This window comes from Lepidochelys olivacea (genome assembly GCF_965140295.1).
Source record: "Lepidochelys olivacea isolate rLepOli2 genome assembly, chromosome: 2".
Taxonomy (NCBI): domain Eukaryota; kingdom Metazoa; phylum Chordata; order Testudines; family Cheloniidae; genus Lepidochelys; species Lepidochelys olivacea.
The window spans coordinates 17,897,380-17,923,999 of NC_140412.1; the positions used below are offsets into that span (position 1 = coordinate 17,897,380).

Below are 26,620 nucleotides of genomic sequence, written 5' to 3' on the forward strand. Positions count from 1 at the left end.
GGGGATGGCTAGCTGGAGTTTATTGGCCTGTGATTTACAAGAGGTCAGATTAGACGTTCTGGTGGTACCTTCTGGCATGAAACTCTGACTCTAGAAAGATTCCTAATGATTTCACTGGAATCTGCCCTTAATGCATACATCTTAACTTTTGCATACCAGCGATAAGATGGGGACCTAGATATGTCTGAAAGTTTTTAGGGTAATGTTTAATTGATTTCCCTTTCCGAAAATTTGGTAGTGCTGCCTTTTTTGTGACTAAGTAAAAGGGCTTCTCAAAACATTTAAAGGGTGAAATCCAGCCGTATTGAAGTCAAGAGCAAAATCCCCATCAACGTCAATATTGGAAGGGATTTGAGCCATAGTGTGTTAAGCTCTTTTGGCTTTCTGTGTTCTAAAGTTTCTCTTCTAATTATGCAGTGTAAGAGAGCAATTTACTATTCAGGATTATTTCATCCTTGGCCTCTGTACCAGGACTTCAAATAAGGTTGCCACTTCAGCTGTATTTTGTGGTGGTAATTAGGCTAAAACCACTCTCATTTCTTATGTGCTACTCAACATTTATCAGAAGGTAACAGCTTAAGATCGTTTCTGTCCATGCTCTGAATTTGGACCAGGGAAAGACTCCATATTCCATTATCTGCATGGAGTCTCCTAATCAATAAAAATTGCCTTATGGGTTCAAACCACTGGTCCATCTAGACCAGTATTATGTCTGCTGCAGCGGGCAGTACCAGATACATCAGAGGAGCCCTGCAACAGGCAGCTGTGAATTAACCTGCCCACAAGGAACATTTCTTCCTAACCCCTAATAATTAGAGGTTGTCTTGTACCCTAAAGTTTGAGAGTTTATATCCCTTCTACTCACTAGCATTTTTTTAAACATTGGGACTATAGCAGACAATAATGTTTAAGTTTTCCCGTTCAATCTGCTGTCTTGTGGTTTGCATAATGAATTGCTACACTGGGTTGAGTTACTCCTTCATGGAATTAAATTCTACATCTGTTCTCAAAGTTAAACACTACTCTTACTATCTCCACCATCTGTCCTTTTCGAAACTTCACAGAAATCACTTGCGTCATCAGTGGTGGAAAAGGACAATTAAAATGATCTACAAAAAAATCTACCACAGTTACGATCATGAAAAGTGATGTATATGAATGATGTTAACCAATATGGCATAACTGTGATCTACATATGCTGGTTGGAACATACCAATGTAGAGAAGCTCACTGTCTGTTTGAAAGCATATGAACAGGCACATGGTGAGGCAGACAGGGACGTTTCTCTTTCTTTCTCCTCCCCTCCAAACTATCTGTTCCCTGACTATACACATCCAGTAACTTCACTGTCTTTTCTCCTTTACATATTTTCTGTGAATTCTATTCTAATTTGCTGAGACTGACCACTGAATTCAGTCCCCTGTTTCCTTGGTAATGCAGCGGCAAAATCTGGAAACATTACAATGATATAGTTCAGTGGAACCACAAACATAAAAGCCCCTACAAAACATGACACGAAAGCAGCCACCTACTATACTGTATGTGTTTAGTGGAACAGACGTTATTTTAAACTTCTGTAGGTTTCATTGAATGAATTGCATGAAATGCTGTTACGGTTTGCAATGCAACATAATCTAAAACATTGCATTTTTAACCCAAGGGGACCAGCAGGTTTATTCTGTTTGCATGTGCTTTCCCCTAGACTCTGGCTGCCCTAACAAGAAATTCAATAAATCTGCTTCCAAACCATCTTGCACAAGCTTTGCATGTCCAGTCTGGGCCCGAGGAAATTAACAAGCGAATAGAGCACACCATCGACTTACGGAGTGGCGATAAATTGAGAAGAGAGCATATCAAGCCTTTCTCACTGATGTTTAAAGACTCCAGCCTGGAGCATAAGGTAGCTGGGTCTTGATAGCTGCATTTTTCCAATTCAAATTGTCTTAAATGTCCACTGAATTAGAGACAATAGCTCTAGGTTCTAGCTTTGTTTTGTTTTGTTTTTTAGAAGACACGATTGAACCGAAGGTCATTCTACTCCTTGATGAGTCAGTTCTAAAGCTGGCAAATCCCTACTAGTGAGCCAAGGGCTGCTTTTGAAGAAAAGTGAAAGCTGTTTGCCAGCTTTTTAATTGGATGATGAGTCAAAGCAGAGCTTACTTTTTAAAATGAGGCTGCTTGGGCACAAAAACCGGGAGCAAGCATGTCAATAAAATGATGCTTCTCCTTAGGAAAATAAAAAAAAAAGAGGATAGATAGTATAGAAATCTATTCCCCCTTTTTGGTGACACAATCCCACCTGAAATCCTAGTCAATTGCTATTTTTTATTTTGAGTCAAAACCACTCTATCAAATCTTTGTTTTAGTCCCGAAATTAAAGAAACGTTCTACTTCTGAGGGATAAATATTGTTTTCTCATGTCTCATGTTGCTCCTGAGCTGCAGTATGATCCCACCCGAATCTTGTCTCTTGTCTGCATTCAAAAGCACATATATATTTCAGTTTGAAAGTGGGAGGGGGAATGGAAAAGCGAGCTCATCCAGTGTTCCTTGCAAACTAATTGTGTTGGTTCTTTTCATTGGTTTCAAATGACTTCATCAACCCAGAGAATAACAAAGTGCTCAGTGTCAGCAGTGATAGTCTTATGGTCAGGTATATGCCTAATTGGAGAAGGGGGAGGGAGAGAAACAGCATGGAAGTTGCACGCTTGAGGAGTCTTGCTGTCCATCAGTGCTTTAACATCTGTTGAGCAACAGCTCAAGGTACATTCGCTCAACTCATGTAGGCAGATCCTCAACTGGTGTAAATTGTCATAGCTCCATTGACTTCCACAGAATTATAATAATTGACAGCAGCTAGGGGCCTGTCCCATAGACATCTGCGAGCAATTTGAGTCTGATCCCACATTCCGGACTCAGGCAATACTCTGATTACAGACCTTGCTCTCATTAAGTAGGAACTTCTCCTCCTGAAACCCTTGCTGTCATTGAATCGTACATTACTTTGCAAAAGACCCCACTGAAGAAAAGAGGACTGACTATTCAAGAAGTAAGTTACTACTCAATACGAGCAAAGCCTCAATCTGGCCCAAAGTAAATAGGAATTTTCCAGAATCAAGTCCTATGTTAGGGGCATTGTTTTGTTAAACCTGCCTGCCAGCTCAGACTCCACAATCAGCAATGACAGGAAAATTCCAGACAGAAAATTTGGGATCTAATTTAAATTCGGTTTAAGCAGGGCAAGAAAAAACCCACCCGTCACATCTCATAGGTCAGATTTCAAATATTAACAAGGTGTTAAATTATATCTAAATGACGGAAAGGTGTCTGTCAAAAAGTCAGCATTTGTTAGTGGTTGCAACACCTGTTGCTCTCAGTATGGTACCTCAGAGAGCACAGTGCCATAACTGTTGGTAAATTATGACTTTTTTAATGATAACCATTGTATATCCGCATTTCTAGTCCATGCAGAACCAGCAGGCACAGAATATGAAAAAATGAAGAACGTCTTTTAAAAGTGAACTGGAATAGTTTCAACTTTCTGAATCTGCTTTTTTCAAGTACTGGGTAGAAGTAGATTCAGATAGATTATTTTATCTGATCTGGTTTGTTCAGAGCTAATAATTAGAGGAAAACCAAGTTCTCATAGCTATTCATCTTGCTAAGATGCAGTCTAACCATGCCATCACAAGCTAGACAGTGAGTTCTTGAGGGCCTGGGACTGCTTCGTCGTACATGTGTGCAAAGTGCCATGCACACCAATTGTGCTACTCAAAATAATACATCTAGTAAGTATTCATGGGGCCAGTAGGTTAATGAAAGGCAAATCATCATGTACATTTGATTACTAATATAGTGGAACTACCGTATATTGACATGCAGGAAATGTTTGTTCCTCCCAGTTTTGCCTGTGCAATGATTGTAGGGTTAGCACCACTTAGTGACGTTATACAAGGTAATATCTGCAGAGAATAGCTACAATTTCTAGAAAGGCAGCCCCTAATTATTTTCTAGATTGTCTCTATACTATCATTCAACACTAATTGTTTTCCTCTTGTTTTATCAGGTTAAAATTTGAGTCCGACCAGACTATTTCAAAACATTTTCTCGCTAAGCTCTCATTGTCCCCAGTCCTTGCCTTTCACTCCAGAATCAGACTTTTTCCCCAGTTCTTAACACTTCTCTGCTGTCTGCCACGACCTTCTACATCAGCTCCTCTAGTTGCTCTCCGCAGTGCTTCTGAGTAAATGAACTGGCACACGTTTATTGGCCTTCCCCTCTCACTCTGCAGTTCCCCCATGCCTGATTGATTTAGTTTGCTCCCTGTCGCCTTCAGTTTAGTGCGGTGGCTGCCACAAGACAGCAGCGGCTCAGAAATAAAAATATTTCCAAAATGTTTCCAATTTCTTTTTTTTGAAACCTTGTGTCCGTACATTCAGCCTGGTGCTTTTACACAGCACCGACTTCTCCCGAATAAACCCTTCTCTTTCGTTGTCCATGCATTTCTCCCTAGAGAATGCATATATTAAATATGTACAATAGATTCGCTAGCATTAACCCCACTGGCAATAATAAAGCATCATACTTGCTAGCCATGGTCATTCTGGACAGAGAGTCAATGGCTTATATCTCAGATCAATTGACAAGCAAGTAAATATAAAAAATGCACTCCGACTGTATAGGCAATAGGACTGTGCACCACTTATGTCCCATTGAAGGCTAATTTTCGGTAGTTTGAGTGGGACTTAAAGGGAGCATTGAACTTACATTGCATCTCTGCTCAGGAACTGGGATTTCATCCATTATAAAATCACTGCAGTCAGTGGAATTACAGCAGGGTTAATTTGGAGCTTTGATTTGTTAAAAAGGATATAAAAGCAAAGTATCAATTTCAGGAATCCACCTGCTTTGTGTAAATGGCACAATTTGTTGTGACGTAGCACAATTCCTATCTATTTATAACAGTTTAGGTCTTTATGATTACTTCCAGTGGCAGATTCCCCATTCCTCTGTTGTTCTCCTCTACTGTTGCATGAATGTAGATTCCACAGACACGGCAAGCATAGTTATATCAGAAAATAGGATACCACCATGAAAGGAAAGATAAAATGCACAGTGAACTCCACCAGGATTCATTGTGTTAGGAGGGATTCATGCAAGATCCCAAATAGTGTGTTTTTAAAATTATATCACCAAATGGACCAGTCATTGCTAATTCATATGTCACGTATTAGCGCTTGATATCTCACTGGACTTTCATTATAATTCACTCCCAGTTTCACTTGAAGCTATTTTCACAAACAGGATAGTGGCAAATGGGCAAAATCAAAAGAGACACAGCTAAAGAATCCTTGAAGTTTTAGTATCAGACTGTGGAAGATGCTGACAGCCTTCTAATGGCTCACAAAGGTTCTCAGCTATCACTTAGGATGATTCCCCTCTAAATAGGCGTTTATCATGGAGGGGGTTCTCTGCACTTCTTGTTTGTCTGTTAGAAATTTCCCAATACCATGAATCCCATGCAGATATATCAGGGGAGTGTGGCAGAGAAATTTTCAGCAGGGCAAAGGTTGTGCTCAGGAAAGTCTCATTCCTAAAAATGTAGCTATCCCTAAAGGAATTCCTAGCCTCAGAGTTATTCCTCTCCTCACAAGGGTTATTCCTACAGAGAACTACATTGCATTGGGAAAGGAATGTAGGAGGAAGTTGCTATGGGGAAGTTGTCCCCAGGGTGACATTTCAATCTTAGTGTTCCCATGGAAAATGTGTAATCTGGGCTGTTCTAATTACAAAAACATCTCCGAAGGCTGTGAGCTCTTAAGGGCAGGGACTGTCCTTCCATTACATGCTTGTACAGTGCCCAGCACAGTGGCGCCTGATACTGCATTGTGGCCTCTACAGGCTAATGATGATAAACCTCCTCATCACTAATATTAATTAAGGCCAGTTCATGCCCTGGTTCTCTGCAGCCGTGAACGGCGGAGTGCCCACTGCCATCTGTGACTGCACAGTCCCTGCCCAGACCACCGCTCTACGCATGCGGAAGGAAAGGGATTGGATGCTGCGAGCAAGTGGTCAGAGAGGGGTGGGGAATGAGCAAAGCTGTTTGGGGCCTGCTATGCTACGCACAGTGCCGGATGGGAGCCCAGGGAAGCATTGTGCCTCTCTGAGTCAGAGTGACTTCCTGGCATTCCTCCTGGAGCAGGGGTGAGCCTCGAGGCTCAGTCCAGCCCCTAATGATTTCAAAGCACTCAGAAATATTAACAACAAGTCCTTCTCAAGGCACAATTATGCCACATACGCCTTTATCCTTTCAAAATCAATTTAAATACAGCAGGAAATGCTGTATTTGTACTGCAGTAAATTAATTCTCTATAATTTCCCTAACCAATCATTTTCATTTCATAATAAATTGTAAAAACTTAAAATTAACTTTCCTTGGTTATTTTGTGCAGTGCATAGGCCCAGTCCTGTACAGTTTAGGCAGGCAAAACCCTTTCTTTCTTCAGTGATAGTTTTACCTGAATCAGGAGTGTGGAACTGGGTATTTCACATGTTACTAGAAAGAAAATGGGGCTTTATATTTGATAGGAGACAAGTTTTGTGTTTACGAAGAGCAGCTGAATTTAATATGCCAGTTCTCTTTTGTACTATCATTATGTCATTGTTGCTGATAGCTCAGTGACTCAGGTAGTATTTGGAGACAACTCTAACTAAACTCACACCCATGGCTTCAAAAATTGACATCCATCTCGAAAAGCGAGTAGGAAGCATCCCCTAATGAGTGTGGTGAGGCACTAGCAATCAATTTCTGCAAAGTTTAAGCCTTCTTTAAAAAAAGAAAAAGAAAACATGAATGGATGAAGTGGTGTCTTCTTGCAAACGCAGGTAAACAGATCTACTGTCTCTGCACACAGCAGCAGAGTGAAACTAGTAACCTTGTGCACAGTAGTGAAACCATCAAGAATCATGTCAATTTCACACTGCCGCGGCAATGAGTAGACAAAGGAGTTATTCATGAGAGAAGGGTATCCAAAAGACAGAAGCAGGCAGAGAGGTAAATGGACATCCTTCTTCCTTATAGCAAACAGGACACTTTGGAAGAGGGAGAAGCTAAGAAGCACCTTCTCCCTTCCAAAAGCTAGATGAGATAGAGTTTTAGATTTCAGCAGATGCTCAAACAGGAAATGAAGCCCAAGGATGCAAGGATTGGACACAGTTTTAAAGCCCATCAGTCACCTCCTTCAAAAGTAGCCGAGAAGACAGAGGGTTGAGCTTTGCAACATGCTGTTACCCAGGGACCTTAGTGATGCAGCTCCCTCTCTCTTGCCACTTGCCCTGCTCATGCCCACATTTTAGTTCTGCTTCTCTGGACCTGTCAGCATCGCGGGGGGGAGTTTGTTTGTTTCTCACAAAATCTGAAAGGGAGATCCATATACATTTTATATTACCTTTGATTTCATTTACAGTGCTGAATATATAACTCGGCTTCACCATCACCTAGAGAGATTAGATGAAGCAGAGAGGCATGATTCCATTGCAATAAAGGAGGAGAGAGAAAGTTTTACAGATAGGCACCTTTTTACTTTTATTCCTTAAAGGAATTTTTGTAGCACAGATAAGGCATAAATAGAGCTATGCCAGGTTTTTTGAAATTTAGGTACACAGGCCAGCTCCTCATCGGCTGTAAATTGACATTGCTCCACTGAAGTCAGCGGTGATATGCTGATTTCCACCACTTAAGGACCTAGTCCATCTGCCTCCTGGTTTAACTGATTCACTTTTATTGACTGAGCCCAAAACTCGTTTCTGAAGGGACTTGCATGGCAAGGGTCACGCGGTAATCTGCGATGTCTGCTAGGATTTCCAAAATCTGTGGTTTGCAGGACTGGAAGCAAAATGCTTGGCAATATGTAGTTTGAATTTCAAAAAAAAAAAAAAAAAAAAAAGCCAAAACAGAGGAAAGCATTTGGTGGCATCTTTGCAACTCAAGGAGCCTTCAGTATAAAAGTTGGGCTGTTGGCAGAATAATATCCCCACTTGAATGCTCATGTTCATAAGTTTCTATATTACCTGTGTGTTAGTTGGAATATTGACTGTCACGACTTGAAAGGAGAACAGGATAAATGTAATACAGAGTTCAGGCCATATTCTGTTAGGCTCCTGGGAAAAGGCATAATGCTACCCCAAGTGACTCATACATTACAAAGGGAGCATTAACGGTTATCCATATTATCACCCAGCGCCATTCACAAATCTCATGCACAATTTATTCTCCTGAGAGTAGGATATGTATGGGTTTGTGGAAGGGGGGGAGCTATGTGAAGAGGAAATTACAGATTTAAAGATCATTTAGATATGAATAGAGCCCTACCAAATTCACGATCATGAAAAACGCATCATGGACTGTGAAATCTGGTCTTTTGTGTGCTTTTACCCTACACTATACAGATTTCTTGGGGGAAACCAGCGTTTCCCAAACTGGGGGCCTTGACCCAAAAGGGAGTTGCAGGGGGGTCGCAAGGTTATTTTAGGGGGTCACGGTGTTGCCACCTTTACTTCTGCGCTGCCTTCAGAGCTGGGCGGCCGAAGAGTGGCGGCTGCTGACTGAGGGCCCAGCTCTGCAGGCAGCAGCGCAGAAGGAAGGGTGGCAATACCACACCAGGCCGTCCTTCCTTCTGCGCTGCTGCTGGCGGCGGCTCTGCCTTCAGAGCTGGGCTCCCGGCCAGCAGCTGCCGCTCTCCAGCCGCCCAGCTCTGAAGACAGCGTCGCCGCCAGCCGCAGTGCAGAAGTGAGGGTAGCAGTACCGCAACCCCCCATAGCTCCTTTTTGGGTCAGGACCCCTACACTTACAACACTGTGAAATTTCAGATTTAAATAGCTGAAATCAACTATTTTTAAAACCCCATGACCGTGAAATTGACCAAAATGGACGTGAATTTGGTAGGGCCCTAGATATAAAGCTATAGACTGACCTTGACATTACACTCCGTGATCCCTTCCCATCACAGAGTGGTCTCTTGCCATGTTTTGGAGAAATCAGAATAAGCAAGGGCAGTAGAGCTCAGGAGCGGAGGGGAGGGACTCCAGCTGAAAGTTGAGTATTTTAAAAGGAAAATGTAATGACCTTTATCCTGAAAACACTTACGCACATGTGTAACTTTATGTATGTGATGCAGCCCCTGTTGACTTCGGTGCATTTCTTCCATTTCTTTTTAATAGAGTCCCCAATTAAAACCTTGTATCCAAACACTGCTGAACTATGGGATATTAGAGATCTAGATCTGAATTTACTGCTTGGACTTCCCTGTCAGTACTATGTACCTAGGTATTTTGCATCATATTCATCCCCGTGGTACCTGTATCCTCACCCCATCTTTTGCTTTTTAATGCATGGAATTCAGACAAAAAGGCAACCATGTAAAAGCACTTTGTATTATAAAGCAAAAGGGTTGGGGTTTGCTCCCATTGTGAGAGTGGTTTATTGGCTCATTCATGACATGATGATTTTCTTTCATGATGATTTTCTTTCTTTTTTAAAAACAACACCACAATATGCTGATTAATGTACCAGATCCTCTTTTAAATTTCCCAGAAACGTCAAAGAATGTCACTCTTTACAAAACTGATGCATGAGTCGAAGGTTAATTCATTCTTCTTTATTTTTTTTCCAGTATTCTCAAATGAGGGATGAAGTGTTCAAATCAAACTTGGTGTGTGCATTCATTGTCCTTGTATTTATCACGGCAATCCAAAGTTTACTTCCTTCTACAAGGTAAATACAAAGAGACCTCATTACAATTCTAAAAGGCATTACGGAGAAAGCACAGGATTAGGGCCAGTGTTTTCCCGCAATGAAAACAGAATAATTTCAGATTTTCAAAGCTGTATATTTCGGAAATTTTGGAAATGTAGTATATTACTACAAAAATACATTAATACAAATATCAACAAACATGAGCAATATATAATTCTTTACCGCACAAAAATCCTAAGTGCTGAGGGGTAGACCCAGGTGTGCAGGGGAGGTGAGCGGGGTAGAAGCGCTGTGAATGCTCTCAAGAGCAGGTACGAGTGCCATCCGCTCTGCAGCATGACAAGGGAGCCCGGCGCCTGGCTGCCAAGTCCCCTGCCCACCCAGGGGAAACTCCTCAGCAGTTTTGCTGAGCCCAGGCCTCTATGAGAAGAGGAGAAGGTATCAGCAAGTCTCAATAGCCAGCGTCTGCCCTGTGCCCTCAGGATGAGTCAGGTTTCTCCGGGAAGAAATCGGCAGTCGGAGGGCATGACCCTGCGTGCCCTGCCCACCCTCTGACCAGCGATTCTGGAAATTAAGTGTAATTCTAGAAATGAAGTGTCATTTCAGAAAAAAACATGGTAATAGCAACAGTTTCACGGAAAACACTGGCCCTACCCAGGACAATAATATTTCTATAATTTCCTTCATTTATGTAACATAAATCAAGCAACTTGATTCTAAAGTTCCTAAGAAAAGATTGGAAATATTAATGCATGGGGTTTTTTTCTTGTAACATACTTTTGTATCATGCTGTCTTCAGGACCTAACACCACTCCTGTCTTCTCATCTTGTTAGGGAGAGAATTGAAATCCACAAGGCCTGCTATGTCTTGAATCATTCTATCAGTTTTAAGTGGCACGTACCATTGAAATGAATGGGGAGTTTGACTTTAAAAAATCAGCATCATATGGCCTCATGTTTCTACAGATAATCTAAAAAATGGTCATTCTGAATGGGTACAATTTCTTATTAGTAAATAATTATTGGTGGGTTGGTGACTGGTTAAAAAGTGCTTTTGTTTCTGTGTTCCATCACAGCACATAAGTATGTCTTAAGTAAGTTGTGTAATTATACTTTATCAATGGTGTGATGTGATGTATAATTATCCTGTCAGGAACAGTCTTGTACTGTCAAGAATGGTAGAGTAAATGACCTAGTAGCTCTTTTCCCACTCTGATTTATCTGGGCTTCACATAGCACTGAGTTCTCTTAACTCCCGCTGAAGTCAACAGGAGTTGAGGGTGATCAGTAGTTTGAATAACTAGGCCATCTGTATTGCACGATGGAACTTCATGTAACATAACCAAACGTGTCAGACTTTCATTTTTGTCCAGCTTCTCCTGCCATTGAATGCAGCATTTTTCTAAGCATTGTGCACCCATTTGTCTATCTACATGCCACAGCCGTGTTGAGCATCTACTGCTCTACAATACAAAAACCCTAGGCTCTTAACTTCCCCAAAGTCACACGGCTGAGTCTCCTATGAGGTGAATGATGCTGCTACTACAGAACGGGATGCACAAAGCACTCAATTCTCAGACAGCTGCTTGTCACACAAAGGAACTTGACCACCTGTGGGATAACTTTGAAACTATAGCAACCTGACAAGCGCTAAGGACTTAAACTAACTGATTTGTGCTTTGAATAAGTATTAAAAGTGCCTGTAGCCTACGACAAGTGCTTTTTTTCATTTATCAATGAAAAATTTTAAAAACATATGATCTTAGGCATGCCTTTATATTATGGTGATGGGCACATTATAAATGTGTGTATAGTAATTTGCGTAAACTCCCACAACATTTAGAATTCTAATGGATCAAAAACACCCCTTATTTTTGATTTTATAGAAATCACAAACCCAGCCACCACTGGTTTGCAAAATGTCCCTGTCCCCCAGCCCATTTTTACCAATTTATAATCTCCAGTTTCTTATCTTCCGTTCTTTAGAAATAATCTACTCTGAGTATCATAAAGCAAGGCGAATACTGGGTACATGAGCTATTCTAGTCATGGTGGCAGTCTACTATAGACCACCGGACCAGGACGATGAGGTGGACGAGGCTTTCTTCCGCAGAAGAAAACTTTCTAACTCGCAGAAGTTACTAGATCGCACGCCCCGGTTCTCATGGGAGACTTCAATCACCCTGATATCTGCTGGGAGAGCACTACAGCGGTGCACAGACAATCCAGGAAGTTTTTGGAAAGTGTAGGGGACAATTTCCTGGTGCAAGTGCTGGAGGAACCAACTAGGGGCAGAGCTCTTCTTGATCTGCTGCTCACAAACCAGGAAGAATTAGTACGGGAAGCAAAAGTGGAGGGGAACCTGGGAGGCAGTGACCTATGAGATGGTCCAGTTCAGGATCCTGACACAAGGAAGAAAGGAAAGCAGCAGAATACGGACCCTGGACTTCAGAAAAGCAGACTTTGACTCCCTCAGGGAACTGATGGGCAAGGTCCCCTGGGAGAATAACATGAGGGGGAAAGGAGTCCAGGAGAGCTGGCTGTATTTTAAAGAATCCTTATTGAGGTTACAGGGACAAACCATCCTGATGTGTAGAAAGAATAGTAAATACAGCAAGTGACCAGCTTGGCTTAACAGTGAAATCCTTACTGATCTTAAATACAAAAAAGAAGCTTACAAGAAGTGGAAGATTGGACAAATGACCAGGGGATGAGTATAAAAATATTGCTCGGGCATGCAGGAGTGAAATCGGGAAGGCAAAATCACTGGTGGAGTTGCAGCTAGCAAAAGATCTTAAGAGTAACAAGAAGGGTTTCTTCAGGTATGTTAGCAACAAGAAGAAAGTCAAGGAAAGTGTGGGCCCCTTACTGAGGGAGACAACCTAGTGACAGAGGATGTGGAAAAAGCTAATGTACTCAATGCTTTTTTTGCCTCTGTCTTCACGAACAAGGTCATCTCCCAGACTGCTGCACTGGGCAGCACAGCATGGGGAGGAGGTGAGCAGCCCTCTGTGGAGAAAGAAGTAGTTCGGGACTATTTAGAAAAGCTGGGCATGCACAAGTCCATGGGTCTGGATGCGTTGCATCCGAGAGTGCTAAAGGAGTTGGCGGATGTGATTACAGAGCCATTGACCATTATCTTTGAAAACTCATGGCGATCGGGGGAAGTCCCAGACGACTGGAAAAAGACTAATGTAGTGCCTATCTTTAAAAAAGGGAAGAAGGAGGATCCTGGGAACTACAGGCCAGTCAGCCTCACCTCAGTCCCTGGAAAAATCATGGAGCAGGTCCTCAAGGAATCAATTCTGAAGCACTTAGAGGAGAGGAAAGTGATCAGGAAGAGTCAGCATGGATTCACCAACGGCAAGTCATGTCTGACTAATCTAATTGCCTTCTAAGATGAGATAACTGGTTCTGTGGATGAAGGGAAAGCTGTGGACGTGTTGTTCCTTGACTTTAGCAAAGCTTTTGACACTGTCTCCCACAATATTCTTGCCAGCAAGTTAAAGAAGTATGGGCTGGATGAATGGACTATAAGGTGGATAGAAAGCTGGCTAGATTGTCGGGCTCAACGGGTAGTGATCAATGGCTCCATGTCTAGTTGGCAGCTGGTATCAAGTGGAGTGCCCCAAGGGTCAGTCCTCGGGCCGGTTTTGTTCAATATCTTCATAAATGATCTGGAGGATGGTGTGGATTACACCCTCAGCAAGTTTGCAGATGACACTAAACTGGGAGGAGAGGTAGATACGCTGGAGGGTAGGGATAGGATACAGAGGGACCTAGGCAAATTGGAGGATTGGGCCAAAAGAAATCTGATGAGGTTCAACAAGGACAAGTGCAGAGTCCTGCACTTGGGATGGAAGAATCCCATGCACTGCTACAGACTATCGACCAAATGGCTAGGCAGCAGTTCTGCAGAAAAAGACCTAGGGGTTACAGTGGACGAGAAGCTGGATATGAGTCAAGAGTGTGCCCTTGTTGCCAAGAAGGCCAATGGCATTTTGGGATGTATAAGTAGGGGCATTGCCAACGTGATTGTTCCCCTCTATTCGACACTGGTGAGGCCTCATCTGGAGTAGTGTGTCCAGTTTTGGGCCCCACACTACAAGAAGCTTGTGAAAAAATTGGAAAGAGTCCAGCAGAGGGCAACAAAAATGATTAGGGGACTGGAACACATGACTTATGAGGAGAAGCTGAGGGAACTGGGGATGTTTAGTCTTCAGAAAAGAAGAATGAGGGGGGATTTGATAGCTGCTTTCAACTACCTGAAAGGGGGTTCCAAAGAGGATGGCTCTTGACTGTTCTCAGTGGTAGCAGATGACAGAACAAGGAGTAATGGTCTCAAGTTGCAGTGGGGGAGATTTAGGTTGGATATTAGGAAAAACTTTTTCACTAGGAGGGTGGTGAAGCACTGGAATGCGTTACCTAGGGAGGTGGTGGAATCTCCTTCCTTAGAAGTTTTTAAGGTCAGGTTTGACAAAGCCCTGGCTGGGATGATTTAATTGGTGATCATCCCTGCTTTGAGCAGGGGGTTGGACTAGATGACCTCCTGAGGTCCCTTCCAACCCTGATATTCTATGATTCTATGATTCTACACACTGAGGCTCAGGGCACCTGTGAATGTAACGGGGCGTTTCCCAGCTCTGACATTTAGCTTGTTGGCGCTTCTGATGTACTGCATTGCTGCCAATGGTATTGCAAAATCTGTTCGTGTTTTTTAAAGTCCTTCTTCTTCCAGTACATTAATCTACCATGTCTAGAGTGCTTGACTTTCTTGTGGTTGCTCGTATGCAATAGGATTGATGGAGCTTGCTTATGGAACCTACTTTTCATTGGAGTTTTTTGCTCCTTTATCACTTCTGTCACAGTAACAAAATACAATGTGCTCTCTAGTTGTATGGATTCCTTTCCGCTAATACTCACAACCCCACCCAGTGCCATATGTGACATATCCATCTTCACTGCAGCTCTTTTGCTTTCCCTCTGGTTTCTCTTCCTCAGTTCTGTGCTACAGGGCAAGTTTCTGCTCTCAGGAGTTGAAAGATCACTCTCCAAGTTAATGACGACAAACATTTACCTACCACTTTTTCTTGTTGGTAAAGTCCATATATTTTGTTTTGAAAACAAAACCTCCTTCTTTACAAAGCATACAAATAATAATACTCTTTGCTAAATAATCATGTACAACCCTGCAATACGAAATAGGTCTGTTAGAGCAAGAGAGAGGAAAACATTTAGGTGAGGAAACTGATCTAGGCGTTGTATTTCTAGCACAGCATTTCAGCCCACACTGAATTTTAAGCATGTGAGTAATCCCATCATGTTCAGCAAAGCACTTCATGTTTTTGACTTCAGCGGGATTTAGGCACATGCTTAAGTGGTATGTTGAATAGGGAATAGGATCGCACGCATGCTTAAGGTTAAGTAACTACTGAAATGTATTGCTGAGCTGGACCTCTGGTGAATTATTGGAAACAAGTGAAGGGAAGCATTATTGAAATGATAATGAGCAAGACTTTACTCAGTAGCTTTACTAACACTCTCAGATATGCTGTATGCACTCATGACAAAGAAGGAAACTCTTTGTTCCATTCTCATATCTGGTGTGTACAGAACCATTGGCAATCTCTTTGGCACCCTCTTGTGGCAAAACTGGATGACAGAGCAAGCCTGCCTCAGTTTCCCTCTCTGCTGGACCCCTGGCTATCTCACCCCCTTATTGGTCCTTCATCATGACCTCAGCCCTCTGGCTGGGTCATTGGTAGTCCTTTCCCCTTGCAGGGTGCTGAAGAGTACAATATCTCAGGAGATCAGTTGCCCTAGATGGGGGAGTATAGTCCCTGGCCTCTTTGAATGTACCTGTTTGCTCAAGGCCTTCATGAACCTTCCTGTTGGGTTAGTAGGGGGACCCAGGCCCATCCACCCTCTGGATTCCAAGCCAGGAACTCTGTATAAGGTGGTTGGTGCCAATTTCTCCCAACCCTTTACAGATTCCCTGCCCTGCTTCCTACCATGCTCCTCCTACTGGCCATTCCTCTGGTTCACAACCTATGGTCCTCTTCTCCAGAGGATTTCCTGTATGGCTTCTCCCTGGTCCTCTCAGCTATTCCACTGGGCGAAACTCCAGATCATCCTTATGGTTTCCCTCCTGAAAGCAGGAGTCCCCCACCCCCGTTCTCTTTCTGGAGCTGGAGTTGTGGTTTAGGTGAATAATAACTCCCTCCTTTGGACAGGAGTTCTCTCCGCCTGCTTCCTGGGGCTGTGCTTGTGGTTTAGGCCAGCTGCACAGCTTTAGCTTGGAGGTCTCAGCAAGCCAGTCCCTGTTTCTGAGGAGCAGCGAGTTCTTGAGAGTGTGTGTGTTTGTTTGTTTGCTTGCTGGCTTGTTTTCCATTTGTTTTTCAGTTTGCAAAGTCTGGTAGGAAGCCGAGCCTTAGATTACAGCTGAACCTTGATTAAGGGGCGGGGCTTCCTTAGGCATCAGGCCTATAAAGGCAGCTAGCTGGCCAGCCAGCAGCACAGGAGCCAGCAAACTGAGCTGAAAACAGGGAAATTTGGGGGAGCGTGGGTGTGGTGTGGGTGGCTTTTTTCCTTCTTTTTGACAGGAGTTAAGTAGGGAAGGTTATGAGAGATACAAAGACCCAATGAATGGAAGAGACAATGAAGATGACCGGATGTGGAAGCTGCGGGATGAATATTCTGGAGCAGATACCTGAAAGGTGTTTCATTTCTATGATGTGCTGCCTGATAGATCTCATGGAAGAGAAGACCCGAGGTTTGGAGGTGCAGCTAGAAATTCTGGTTGAATTTAGAAGGGGATTTAAGTGAATGATGGAGGGAAGGAGAAAGGAGGCTGAGGAGGAAACTCAAGACTCGCAGATGCAAGATGGACAAGAGTATTATGAGGGTAGACGTCTGTCAGCAACTGAGTCATGGGCCATTTTGCCCAGTGGTTGGAGCAAGACCCTACCAGTTGGAATCCAGATGGGGAGGATGCAGCCAAGTGTCATAGCTGGGAGTCAGAGACAAAAGCCTAATCTGAAGGGTTAACTGGAATCAGAGTTGGAAAGTGTAGCAGAAGTTTTAGCTGGGTGTCAGATACCAAATCCAAAGCCAAAGGGTTAACTGGACTTGCAGTAAGAAGGTGGAATTGAGGGTCTGAGTCAGAGCTCCGGCAGGAGCTAGGACAGGCTGGAGCAGGAGCGGAAGCAAGACTAGAGATACTGAAGGCAAGTACAGGACCAAGCACAGTTGCAGGCGAGGAATGCATTGAGCAGCCACTGGTCTACTGCTGCCATTGAACTTAAATATCAGCCTGCTGACTCCTGCAACCAGTCAGGACAGTCAATGGAGACAGCTTCCATCAGGGCCAGCTGTGCTCATTGGATTGCTAGGAGAATGGCTCTGCTGCAGATTAAGACCCTGACAACTTCTGGATGAAGAAAGTGGCCCATGTAAGCATGTGACTATGAGAACAAGGCAGATGAAAAGACTAGCTAGTAAAAGAGAAACAGAGGAACCGGAGGAACAGGTTGGCTGAGTTGGAAAATGAAGGGGCACAGCAGGCAGTAAAGGAAGGTGGGAAGGCAAGAAAGAAGAGAAGAGCAGCTAGTCCTACAAGAAGAAGGAAAGAGATCATGCAGATAATGCAGAGTTTGGAGCCCCAGGAGGCTAGCGGATGATGCACAGAAGATTGAAAGTGAGAACAAAAGACAAGAAGACTTGCAGCCAGAAAAGAACAGAAGGGGGAAGGCCGGAGAATCACATCAACAACAGGAAGAGGCAGTTTCTACATGACTGGGGACTCCTTATTAAGAACAGACAGGTCTGTTACCAAAGCTGATCTGATGAACAGATGGGGTGCTATCTGCCAGGAGCTAAGACACAGGATATGGACCTATGGCTGAAGAGGATTCTAATGGGAGTGGGAAGGAATCAACTGACTGTCCTTCGTGTGAGAGCAAATGAAACTGTTCAATTCTCACTGGAACACATCAAGGAAGACTACGCCAGACTGGGGAAGACACTTAAAGAAATGGAGACACAGGTGATCTTCAGAGGGATTCTATTTGTCCCTAGAGGAGGAGAGTGAAGGTGAGCCAAGATTATGATGATCAACAGATGGCTCAAGCAGTGGTGCTATAAGGAGGTTTTTGGGATGTTTGACCACTGGGAGGCATTCATGGACAGAGAACTGGGATGGACTCCACCTGAGTAGGAAGGGTAATAGACTTCTTGGATGGCATCTTGAAAGAGAAGCACTGAGGCTTGAAAAGAAGGATATTTCTACCACTCGAACACCCAGTGCACAGAGAGATATTGGTAGTAATTTCGGTGGAATGTTGCCTTGACAGCAGTTGCTTAGCAAGCTAGAGGATAATAAAATAAGTGAAGTTATGGTCAGCCATATGGAATATAAACAATTCTTTGTATTCACTGGGATGTCCACAGCATATATGATGTGTCTTGGGGCTAATTGTGCCAGTCATTAGAACAACTGATTTTAAGAGAAAAAACTGATGGAAAAGGAAGGGGAAATGTGCTGTGATCTAACTAGTATTTATTTCCTAATACTAACTAGCAGTTTACTAGGATTTTTTTTTAATACTAAGTGGTATTGTTTTAATATTTTGCTGGGTTTTCTTTTTTGTCCTGCAGGATGATGCCAATGGTCATTCAGTTTTCCATTCTGATTATGCTGCACTCCACTCTTGTGCTGATCACCACTGCAGAGGATTATAAATGTTTACCCCTAGTGCTACGGAAAACTTGCTGCTGGATTAATGAGACCTATTTGGCTAGGAATGTGATCATTTTTGCATCCATTTTGATTAACTTTCTGGGAGCCATCATAAATATTGTAAGTATCAGACGGACTAAGGGAGGGTGGTACATGTATACCAGAGAACTTTTTTATGAATTATAAAATCCTATCATTCTTCCTGTTACTCTTCTTGCTAACTAATGTGGTAATGAGCCACCCATGGTTTAAATATAAAAGGCAAAGCTAAAGCACTTCAGAAAATTCAATTGGTTGTTTAAAATATGGTTTTCTCCAGTGCATAATTATTTCTCCCTTATGAGGATTATCTATTTTCAAATCCCATCTGCTGCTTTCTGCTCAACATGTCCAGTGCTTTGCAAACCGTTTATGGTCTACTGCTGTGATGATGTGGTTTCTTAAGAACTAGTATTCGAAATAATGATCACAAGTAAAAGGTACAGGATTCTCATCTGTTGCAACTCTGTTGTGAATTAGATTTCTAAGCAATGCTATTGACTGATAACATAAGAAAACACCAGTGGAAGAATGGATCAAATGTGGGGTAATCCAGTGGTTAGAGTCAGAGACAAGAAGTCAGGAGTCCTCGTTTCAGTTCCTAACTTGGCTATCCATTCAATGTGTGACCTTTGACGAGTCACTTAGCTTATCTCTCTGTCAGTGTACTCATCTGTAAAGTAAGCAAAGCAATGTTTGTGAAGCATTTGTGCTTAGATACGAAGTGTTAGTGCTTCGATTGTGTGGTGACGAGCTCTATAGAAAAGGGCCCTGTGTAACTGAAAAATTCAAGAATGCACAGACTATCTGAAGGTCTTCAGAGGCACCAGCAACCTTCAGATAAATGGGTCAGATAAGCAGGTTCTGCCAGTCCAACCAGTATCGAAGTCTGTGCTCAGGGTGAGCTAGGGTGACCAGATGTTCCATTTTTAAAGGGACAGTCCCATTTTGGGGGACTTTTTCTTATATAGACACCTATTACCCCCCACCCCCGTCCCATTTTTTCATACTTGCTATCTGGGCACCCTAGGGTGAGCTGAAATCTCACTGTGTGAATTCTAATATGTTCTTCATTCTTTCCCCTTCTAAATTACCTTTTGACCAAGGATCTTGAAGTGCTTTACCTGCTTGATTTTACTATTTGTATCTTTATAACTCTTACCAGATGAAGACCTGAAAGCCCTTTCCAAAAACATAATTAACTAAGCCACCATATGATAGGCACGTTATTATTTTCCCCCATTTTGATAGATGGGGAAATGTCGCCACAACGAGGTTAAATGACAAAGTCTTGTGTGCTGAAGTCAAACCTCTGACTATGAATAACCAAGAGTTTAATTTAGGGCTTGTGTACATGAAGTTAGTGCATAACAACCTGGGATGTAAATGTACCTTGCACTAGCCTGCAGCATGCGAACTGTCCATGCAGGCCCTGCTGCCATGCACTAAAAGTTCCCTAGTGCACTTTAATCTACTGTTTCATAGCAGGGTAGATCAAAGCACACTATGAAACTTTTAGTGTGCAGCATCTGATTCCACTTGGACAGTGAATGCGTGGCAGGCTGCAGTGAGGTAAATTCACACCCCAGCTTGCTACACACTAACTTTTCATAGAGACAAACCCTTACCCATGTCACCATTGTGGTTTGATAGTACTGTGTTCTGCTGTTGTCATTCCACTGTGATTGACAGATGGTTATCAGTGTGCTATAGCTTCCTTCCAATTTCTTGGTGATATCACGTAGCCAGTGGTAGGGAGGACAGGAGCAGAAAGAAGAATGTGACCACTGATTCTTACCATTGTAGATGAAGTCCCCATTGTCTTCAGTAGGGGCAAGATTTCATGCGTGGTATTTAGATTATTACCACAAGAATGGTGCTTCTAAAATGGGCAAATAGATTATAGTTGTGAATGCATCTGATGAAGTGAGCGGTAGCTCACGAAAGCTTATGCTCAAATAAATTGGTTAGTCTCTCAGGTGCCACAAGTCCTCCTGTTCTTTTTGCGGATACAGACTAGCATGGCGCTATTCTGGAACATTGTACCAGTAGTTAGTATAGTTGTGGTAAACATTTCTAACTATTGTATTGCTGTTACTTCATATTTGGCCTGAGAAAACATATACAAAATTCCACAGGGGTACTCCAGCATGCCCGTGAGTTCTGTCTGGTTGATCCTCGTACATACTATTGAATCGCACCTCAGTCAAGGTTCCTCCGCCACTCTGAACTCTAGGGTACAGATGTGGGGACCTGCATGAAAACCTCCTAAGCTTACTTTTACCAGCTTAGGTTAAAACTTCCACAAGGTACAAATTAATTTTATCCTTTGTCCTTGGAATAACCACTGCCACCACCAAACTCTAACTGGGTTTACTGGGAAACGTAGTTTGGACACGTCTTTCCCCCCAAAATCCTCCCAACCCTTGCACCCCACTTCCTGGGAAAGGTTTGGTAAAAATCCTCACCAATTTGCATAGGTGACCACAGACCCAAACCCTTGGATCTGAGAACAATGAAAAAGCATTCAGTTTTCTTACAAGAAGACTTTTAATAGAAATAGAAGTAAATAGGAGTAAAGGAATCCCCCCTGTAAAATCAGGATGGTAGATACCTTACAGGGTAATTAGATTCAAAACATAGAGAATCCCTCTAGGCAAAGCCTTAAGTTACAAAAAAGACACACAGACAGAAATAGTCATTCTATTCAGCACAATTCTTTTCTCAGCCATTTAAAGAAATCATAATCTAACGCATACCTAGCTAGATTACTTACTAAAAGTTCTAAGGTTTCAGAGTAACAGCCGTGTTAGTCTGTATTCGCAAAAAGAAAAGGGGTACTTGTAGCACCTTAGAGACTAACCAATTTATTAGAGCATAAGCTTTCGTGAGCTACAGCTCACTTCATCAGATGCGCTGTAGCTCACGAAAGCTTATGCTCTAATAAATTGGTTAGTCTCTAAGGTGCCACAAGTACCCCTTTTCTTTTTAAAAGTTCTAAGACTCCATTCCTGTTCTATCCCTGGCAAAGCAGCATACCAACAGACACAGACCCTTTGTTTCTCTCCCTCCTCCCAGCTTTTGAAAGTATCTTGTCTCCTCATTGGTCATTTTGGTCAGGTGCCAGCGAGGTTACCTTTAGCTTCTTAACCCTTTACAGGTGAGAGGATTTTTCCTCTGGCCAGGAGGGATTTTAAAGGGGTTTACCCTTCCCTTTATATTTATGACAGCTTCGTAGATCATTCCATCTTTGCAGCCACATGCATCTGCTAAGTTCACAGCACCAGATAAAAAGGGCAAGAATCATCGAATTAAAAAAAATAATTAAATTCTTTCTAACAAAAAAGATTTGGGTTTTGGTTCAAGCTTTCATCAGAAGGTCAAATGGGTTTTATGTTTCTCCAAATTGGTTCACTCATCCCTGGTGGAATATTCACATACAACCTCTAAGCCTGCTGATCTTTTAACTAGATAGCCAAAGTGGTTATCATGAACTCTATAGTGCAAACAGAGATATTCTCTGATGAATGCCAAATGAACTTATATAAGACATAAACTACTAATAGTCACTGAGGAGTGCACAAATATCCTAGAGGATGGTACTGCATTGCTGAGACCACCATTATTAGAAGAACAAATAGGAGAGTTGCAAGTTGAGACTTCATTAGAATTTAATTATAGGAAATCGGACCTCATTAAACAAACTATCTACTCTGTTTCCAAGAGTGAGAGGAGATTTGGCCTGGAAGTATTAGCCTGCTAATAAACATCCAGACTGGATTAACATGTGTGACAAGTGACTCCTAACTTCATTTTTAAGATATGAAATCATTACAGAATTTTTCTGTTTTTATATTATGATATATTGCATCTCAAACTGCCATTTGGTTTAGATTTTAGCTGGTTTATATATTTTAATTAAATACTCTATTTAAAGCATCTGTTGAGTTTGTATCAGATAAATCTATTTCCAGTACAACCCTCTAATTTCCTATCATCACAATAGTCACTCCCGGAATCTTAGGATCAAATTCTGTTTTTTGAATGCACAAGCCAAACTTCCAGTGAAGCTATGGGAATTTGGCCCATATCTGCTGGGACCATACTGTCATTTTTAGTGCAATGTGTATGTTGTCAAAGGGGTGTATAACTTTTATGTATACAAAAATATATATCTATCCATGTAAAGTGGGTATTTTTAATTAATCTACTCTTAATCTAATTAATCTAATCTTGTGAAATGAGTTTGGTCTTTATATGCCAATAGACAGTTGCACACAGACTTCCTAGACATCTTCCTAAGCATTCAGCCTTTGGATTTTCTGCTAAGACTGCTGGCAAGGGAGCCAGTTGTAGTGGTGGTGTGTTTTGTGATGTGACAACCTGGAAACCAAAGAGTTCCCTGCTCTATGTCCACCTAATTCTACTGGGGGTTTGGTCATCAGGGACCAGTATAGTGAATAACTTCAGTTTAAATACATCCCTAACTTCTTGTTTTTTTTAATCCACAGCTATGGTGTGATTTTGATAAACCAATACCCTTTAAGAATCAGACTTTCAATTCCTCTGAATCTTTTACGGATATCTGCTCCTATCCTGAGGTATTTCTGAGTTTATATTTAAACTCGTTGAGATCTTCGTGTTTATCAACATGCTGGTAGAAAACACAATGGAAGGTTACAGAGAGAACCAACTTGACGATCTTGTAGGACATTACAACCAGTTTTTGCTCTCTATTATTGATACAGTGGTTCCTGAGTGCCCCTCCCTTTGCACTGTTCTCACAGATCACTTCCATAGGCAGGTATCAGAAGGGTAGCCGTGTTAGTCTGGATCTGTAAAAGCGGCAAAGAGTCCGGTGGCACCTTATAGACTAACAGACGTATTGGAGCATAAGGTTTTGTGGGTGAATACCCACTTCATCAGATGCATGTAGTGGAAATTTCCGGAGGCAGGTATAAATATGCAAGCAAGAATCAGACTAGGGATAATGAGGTTAGTTCAATCAGGGAGGATGAGGTCCTCTTCTAGCAGCTGAGGTGTGAACACCAAGGGAGGAGAAACTGCTTTTGTAGTTGGCGAGCCATTCATAGATGATTCACATCATCAGTGATCTAGAACCCATCCTGGACAACGATCCCTCACTTTCACAAGGCCTTGGAAGGCAGGCCAGTCCTCGCCCACAGACAACCCACCAACCTGAAGCATATTCTCACCAGCAACTACACACCGTACCATAGTAACTCTAACTCAGGAACCAATCCATGCAACAAACCTCGTTGCCAACTCTGCCCACATATCTACACCAGCGACACCATCACAGGACCTAACCAGTTCAGCCACACCATCACCGGTTTATTCACCTGCACGTCCACCAATGTAATATACGCCATCATGTGCCAGCAATGCCCCTCTGCTATGTACATCGGCCAAACTGGACAGTCCCTACCTAAAAGGATAAATGGACACAAATCAGACATTAGGAATGGCAATATACAAAAACCTGTAGGAGAACACCTCAACCTCCCTGGACACACACTAGCAGATTTAAAGGTAGCCATCCTGCAGCAAAAAAACTTCAGGACCAGACTTCAAAGAGAAACTGCTGAACTTCAGTTCATTAGCAAATTTGACACCATCAGCTCAGGATTAAACAAAGACTGTGACTGGCTCGCCAACTACAAAAGCAGTTTCTCTTCCCTTGGTGTTCACACCTCAACTGCTAGATGAGGACCTCATCCTCCCTAATTGAACTAACCTCATTATTCCTAGCCTGATTCTTGCTTGCATATTTATACCTGCCTCTGGAAATTTCCACTGCATGCATCCGATGAAGTGGGTATTCACCCACGAAAGCTTATGCTCCAATATGTCTGTTAGTCTATAAGGTGCCACAGGACTCTTTGCTGCTTCCATAGGCAGGTGAACTTTGGCAGACATATGCAGTGTTAGGAGACTAGGGTGGCTATGACAAAATAACATTTTGAAGTCCTATACTATGGTGAAGGCCAAAGAAGAGTTGGTTTTGCAATCAGCACACCTTAGAGGCCTGTTTGCTTACTCATATCCCTGTTGAGCCAAGCGCTTATGCACATCCTTATGTCCCATTCAAGGCAATGAGAATAAAGAAGATGCCTGAGTGATTGGCTAAGCCGGAGCCTTAGACAGGGAGAATGAGACACTTGTTGTTGGCTCAAACCCCTGTTTGAGTTGACTTTTGTCAATGTTTCATTGTTGTTTGCATTATAGACTTTTAAATAATGCACCCAAAGATTATTCCTTGGTTCAATAAAATACAAAACCAAATGTAAGTCAGAGGAAGTCAATGGAGTGTGCTAATAAATCTTACACACCAAAGAAGAACTGCAGTGACTCTGGTGCCACAGCTTTCGTTCCAGTCTGTGCCTTTGAAGCAGATGGACTCTTCCTTCCATTGGGAGCAAACACATCAGCAGAACTAAACTGGGTGGTTGTAGATAAAACAAGTATGTTGCTCTAAAAGAGGCACATGGCAGTGTCATAATGTTGCCATCGTTATGCAACGAATTTCCAGGTGGCAGCACCTTACTGGAGAAGAGAGGGCAAAGAGGTGGCATAAGAGAAATTCCATAAAAATAATCAATTCTGCACCATTGCAAAATATTACTAATGAAATATTATGGATGTTTATTGGCACTAAGATGTTCGGATTATAGGTGTTAACGTTGCCATTTCAAATGTAAGCCGTTTGAGGCCAGGTCCATGTTTTCCTCTATGTACAACATCAAGTGCAAGGATGGTGTTTGACAAAAACGTAGTCATGAAGAAAAATGAGATGTTGTAAGTATTAGAAAATGAGAAGTGGATGAGGTTCTGGGCATCACATTGTAAGAGGGCAGTGAAATTTTGCTGGATTTGCAATACCAAAGCACCCCTTCAGGTTTGATTTTCCACTTGGACAGCATGGAGGGGGCATGTTGCAAGGCAGGGGCTCCATGATCCTGAACCTAGTGTAAGAAAGGACTGCCAGGGGCAAACCTAATTTATGCCCCGAGAGACCATTTGCAAGTGGGCAATTAGGTATAATGCCCTCTCCTCTCTCCACTGTGCCCAAGAAATGCCCTTCCCAGGATGGGGTAGCTAGCACAGGAAGTGGTAGAGCCATCTCTGCCAGATTTCTGCAAGTGGAGAGTTCTCCTGCACAAAGGGAATCCTCCTCTGACCATCTCCATACAAACTAACTGTAGTTAGTCTGCACCAATGACTAACTGCACATATATACCCCATAAATGTTTAGGCCTAAATTATCGTAAGTGTCCACCGTGCAGGGATGCTTCCATTTTTGGTGCCCCAAATAGGATACAGAGCTGGATTTTCTAAAGTTCTGAGCACAATTGGTGGACACTTTGAAAATTCAGGCCTTCATAAAGTTGAAACTGACCACTCATGCTCTCTGTTCAGTATTTTGTCTTTACCGGTGTTTTGGCAATGGTGACCTGTGCCGTGTTTCTTCGTCTCAACTCCGTCCTGAAGTTGGCAGTGCTTCTCATTATGATCGCAATCTATTCTCTGCTGACTGAGACCGTTTATGCCTCCCTCTTCCTGCAATACGACAACTTGAATCACAATGGAGAGTAAGTGTTAGCAGCTACATTTGGAAAAAATGTCTATTGTTGTTATACTTTTTATGGGACGGGTTTTGCCACTTTTGCTCACAATGAGTAGTGCCATGCTCCGAAAGGGACTCCTAGTGTGGTAAGGTGCTACTCACCAGGAGTAAGCACAACCCTGTGTGCACTGTATCCTTGCTTTCATTTCTTGAATAATCATTAATAATCGGACTGTGATCTCCTTACTCATGCTGATTAGTACCTTCTACTATTAATAGTCCCAGCAGAGTGAAAGGATCTACTTCTGGAGTAATATGCTGCTCAGTGTGGAAAAGAGAATCACAATCTGGCCCTGAATAAATAATAATAACACCGAGCTCTGATACAGTGCTCTTCAACAATACATTTCAAAGCATTTCACAACCTTTAATGAAAGAATCAATATAGTCTTGGCTAAGAAACCAACAAGACATTGAAATTGGAGTGATAATCTCAAGTT

At 42.5% G+C, this 26,620-nt stretch overlaps 1 protein-coding gene across 3 annotated transcripts in view; it reads left to right on the top strand.

The window, feature by feature from the left end:
- Window positions 1–26,620, top strand: part of ADCY8 (adenylate cyclase 8) — a 184,593-nt gene that overhangs the window by 120,582 nt on the left and 37,391 nt on the right. For 2 of the 3 annotated variants that reach the window (XM_084621340.1, XM_084621342.1), the window contains 5 exons: window positions 1,703–1,900; window positions 9,674–9,774; window positions 18,412–18,613; window positions 23,044–23,133; window positions 25,973–26,145. In XM_084621340.1, the coding sequence (XP_084477466.1) occupies window positions 1,703–1,900; window positions 9,674–9,774; window positions 18,412–18,613; window positions 23,044–23,133; window positions 25,973–26,145 (764 nt within the window). The remainder of the gene's footprint in view (window positions 1–1,702; window positions 1,901–9,673; window positions 9,775–18,411; window positions 18,614–23,043; window positions 23,134–25,972; window positions 26,146–26,620) is intronic. The other variant, XM_084621341.1, reaches the window with a different exon arrangement.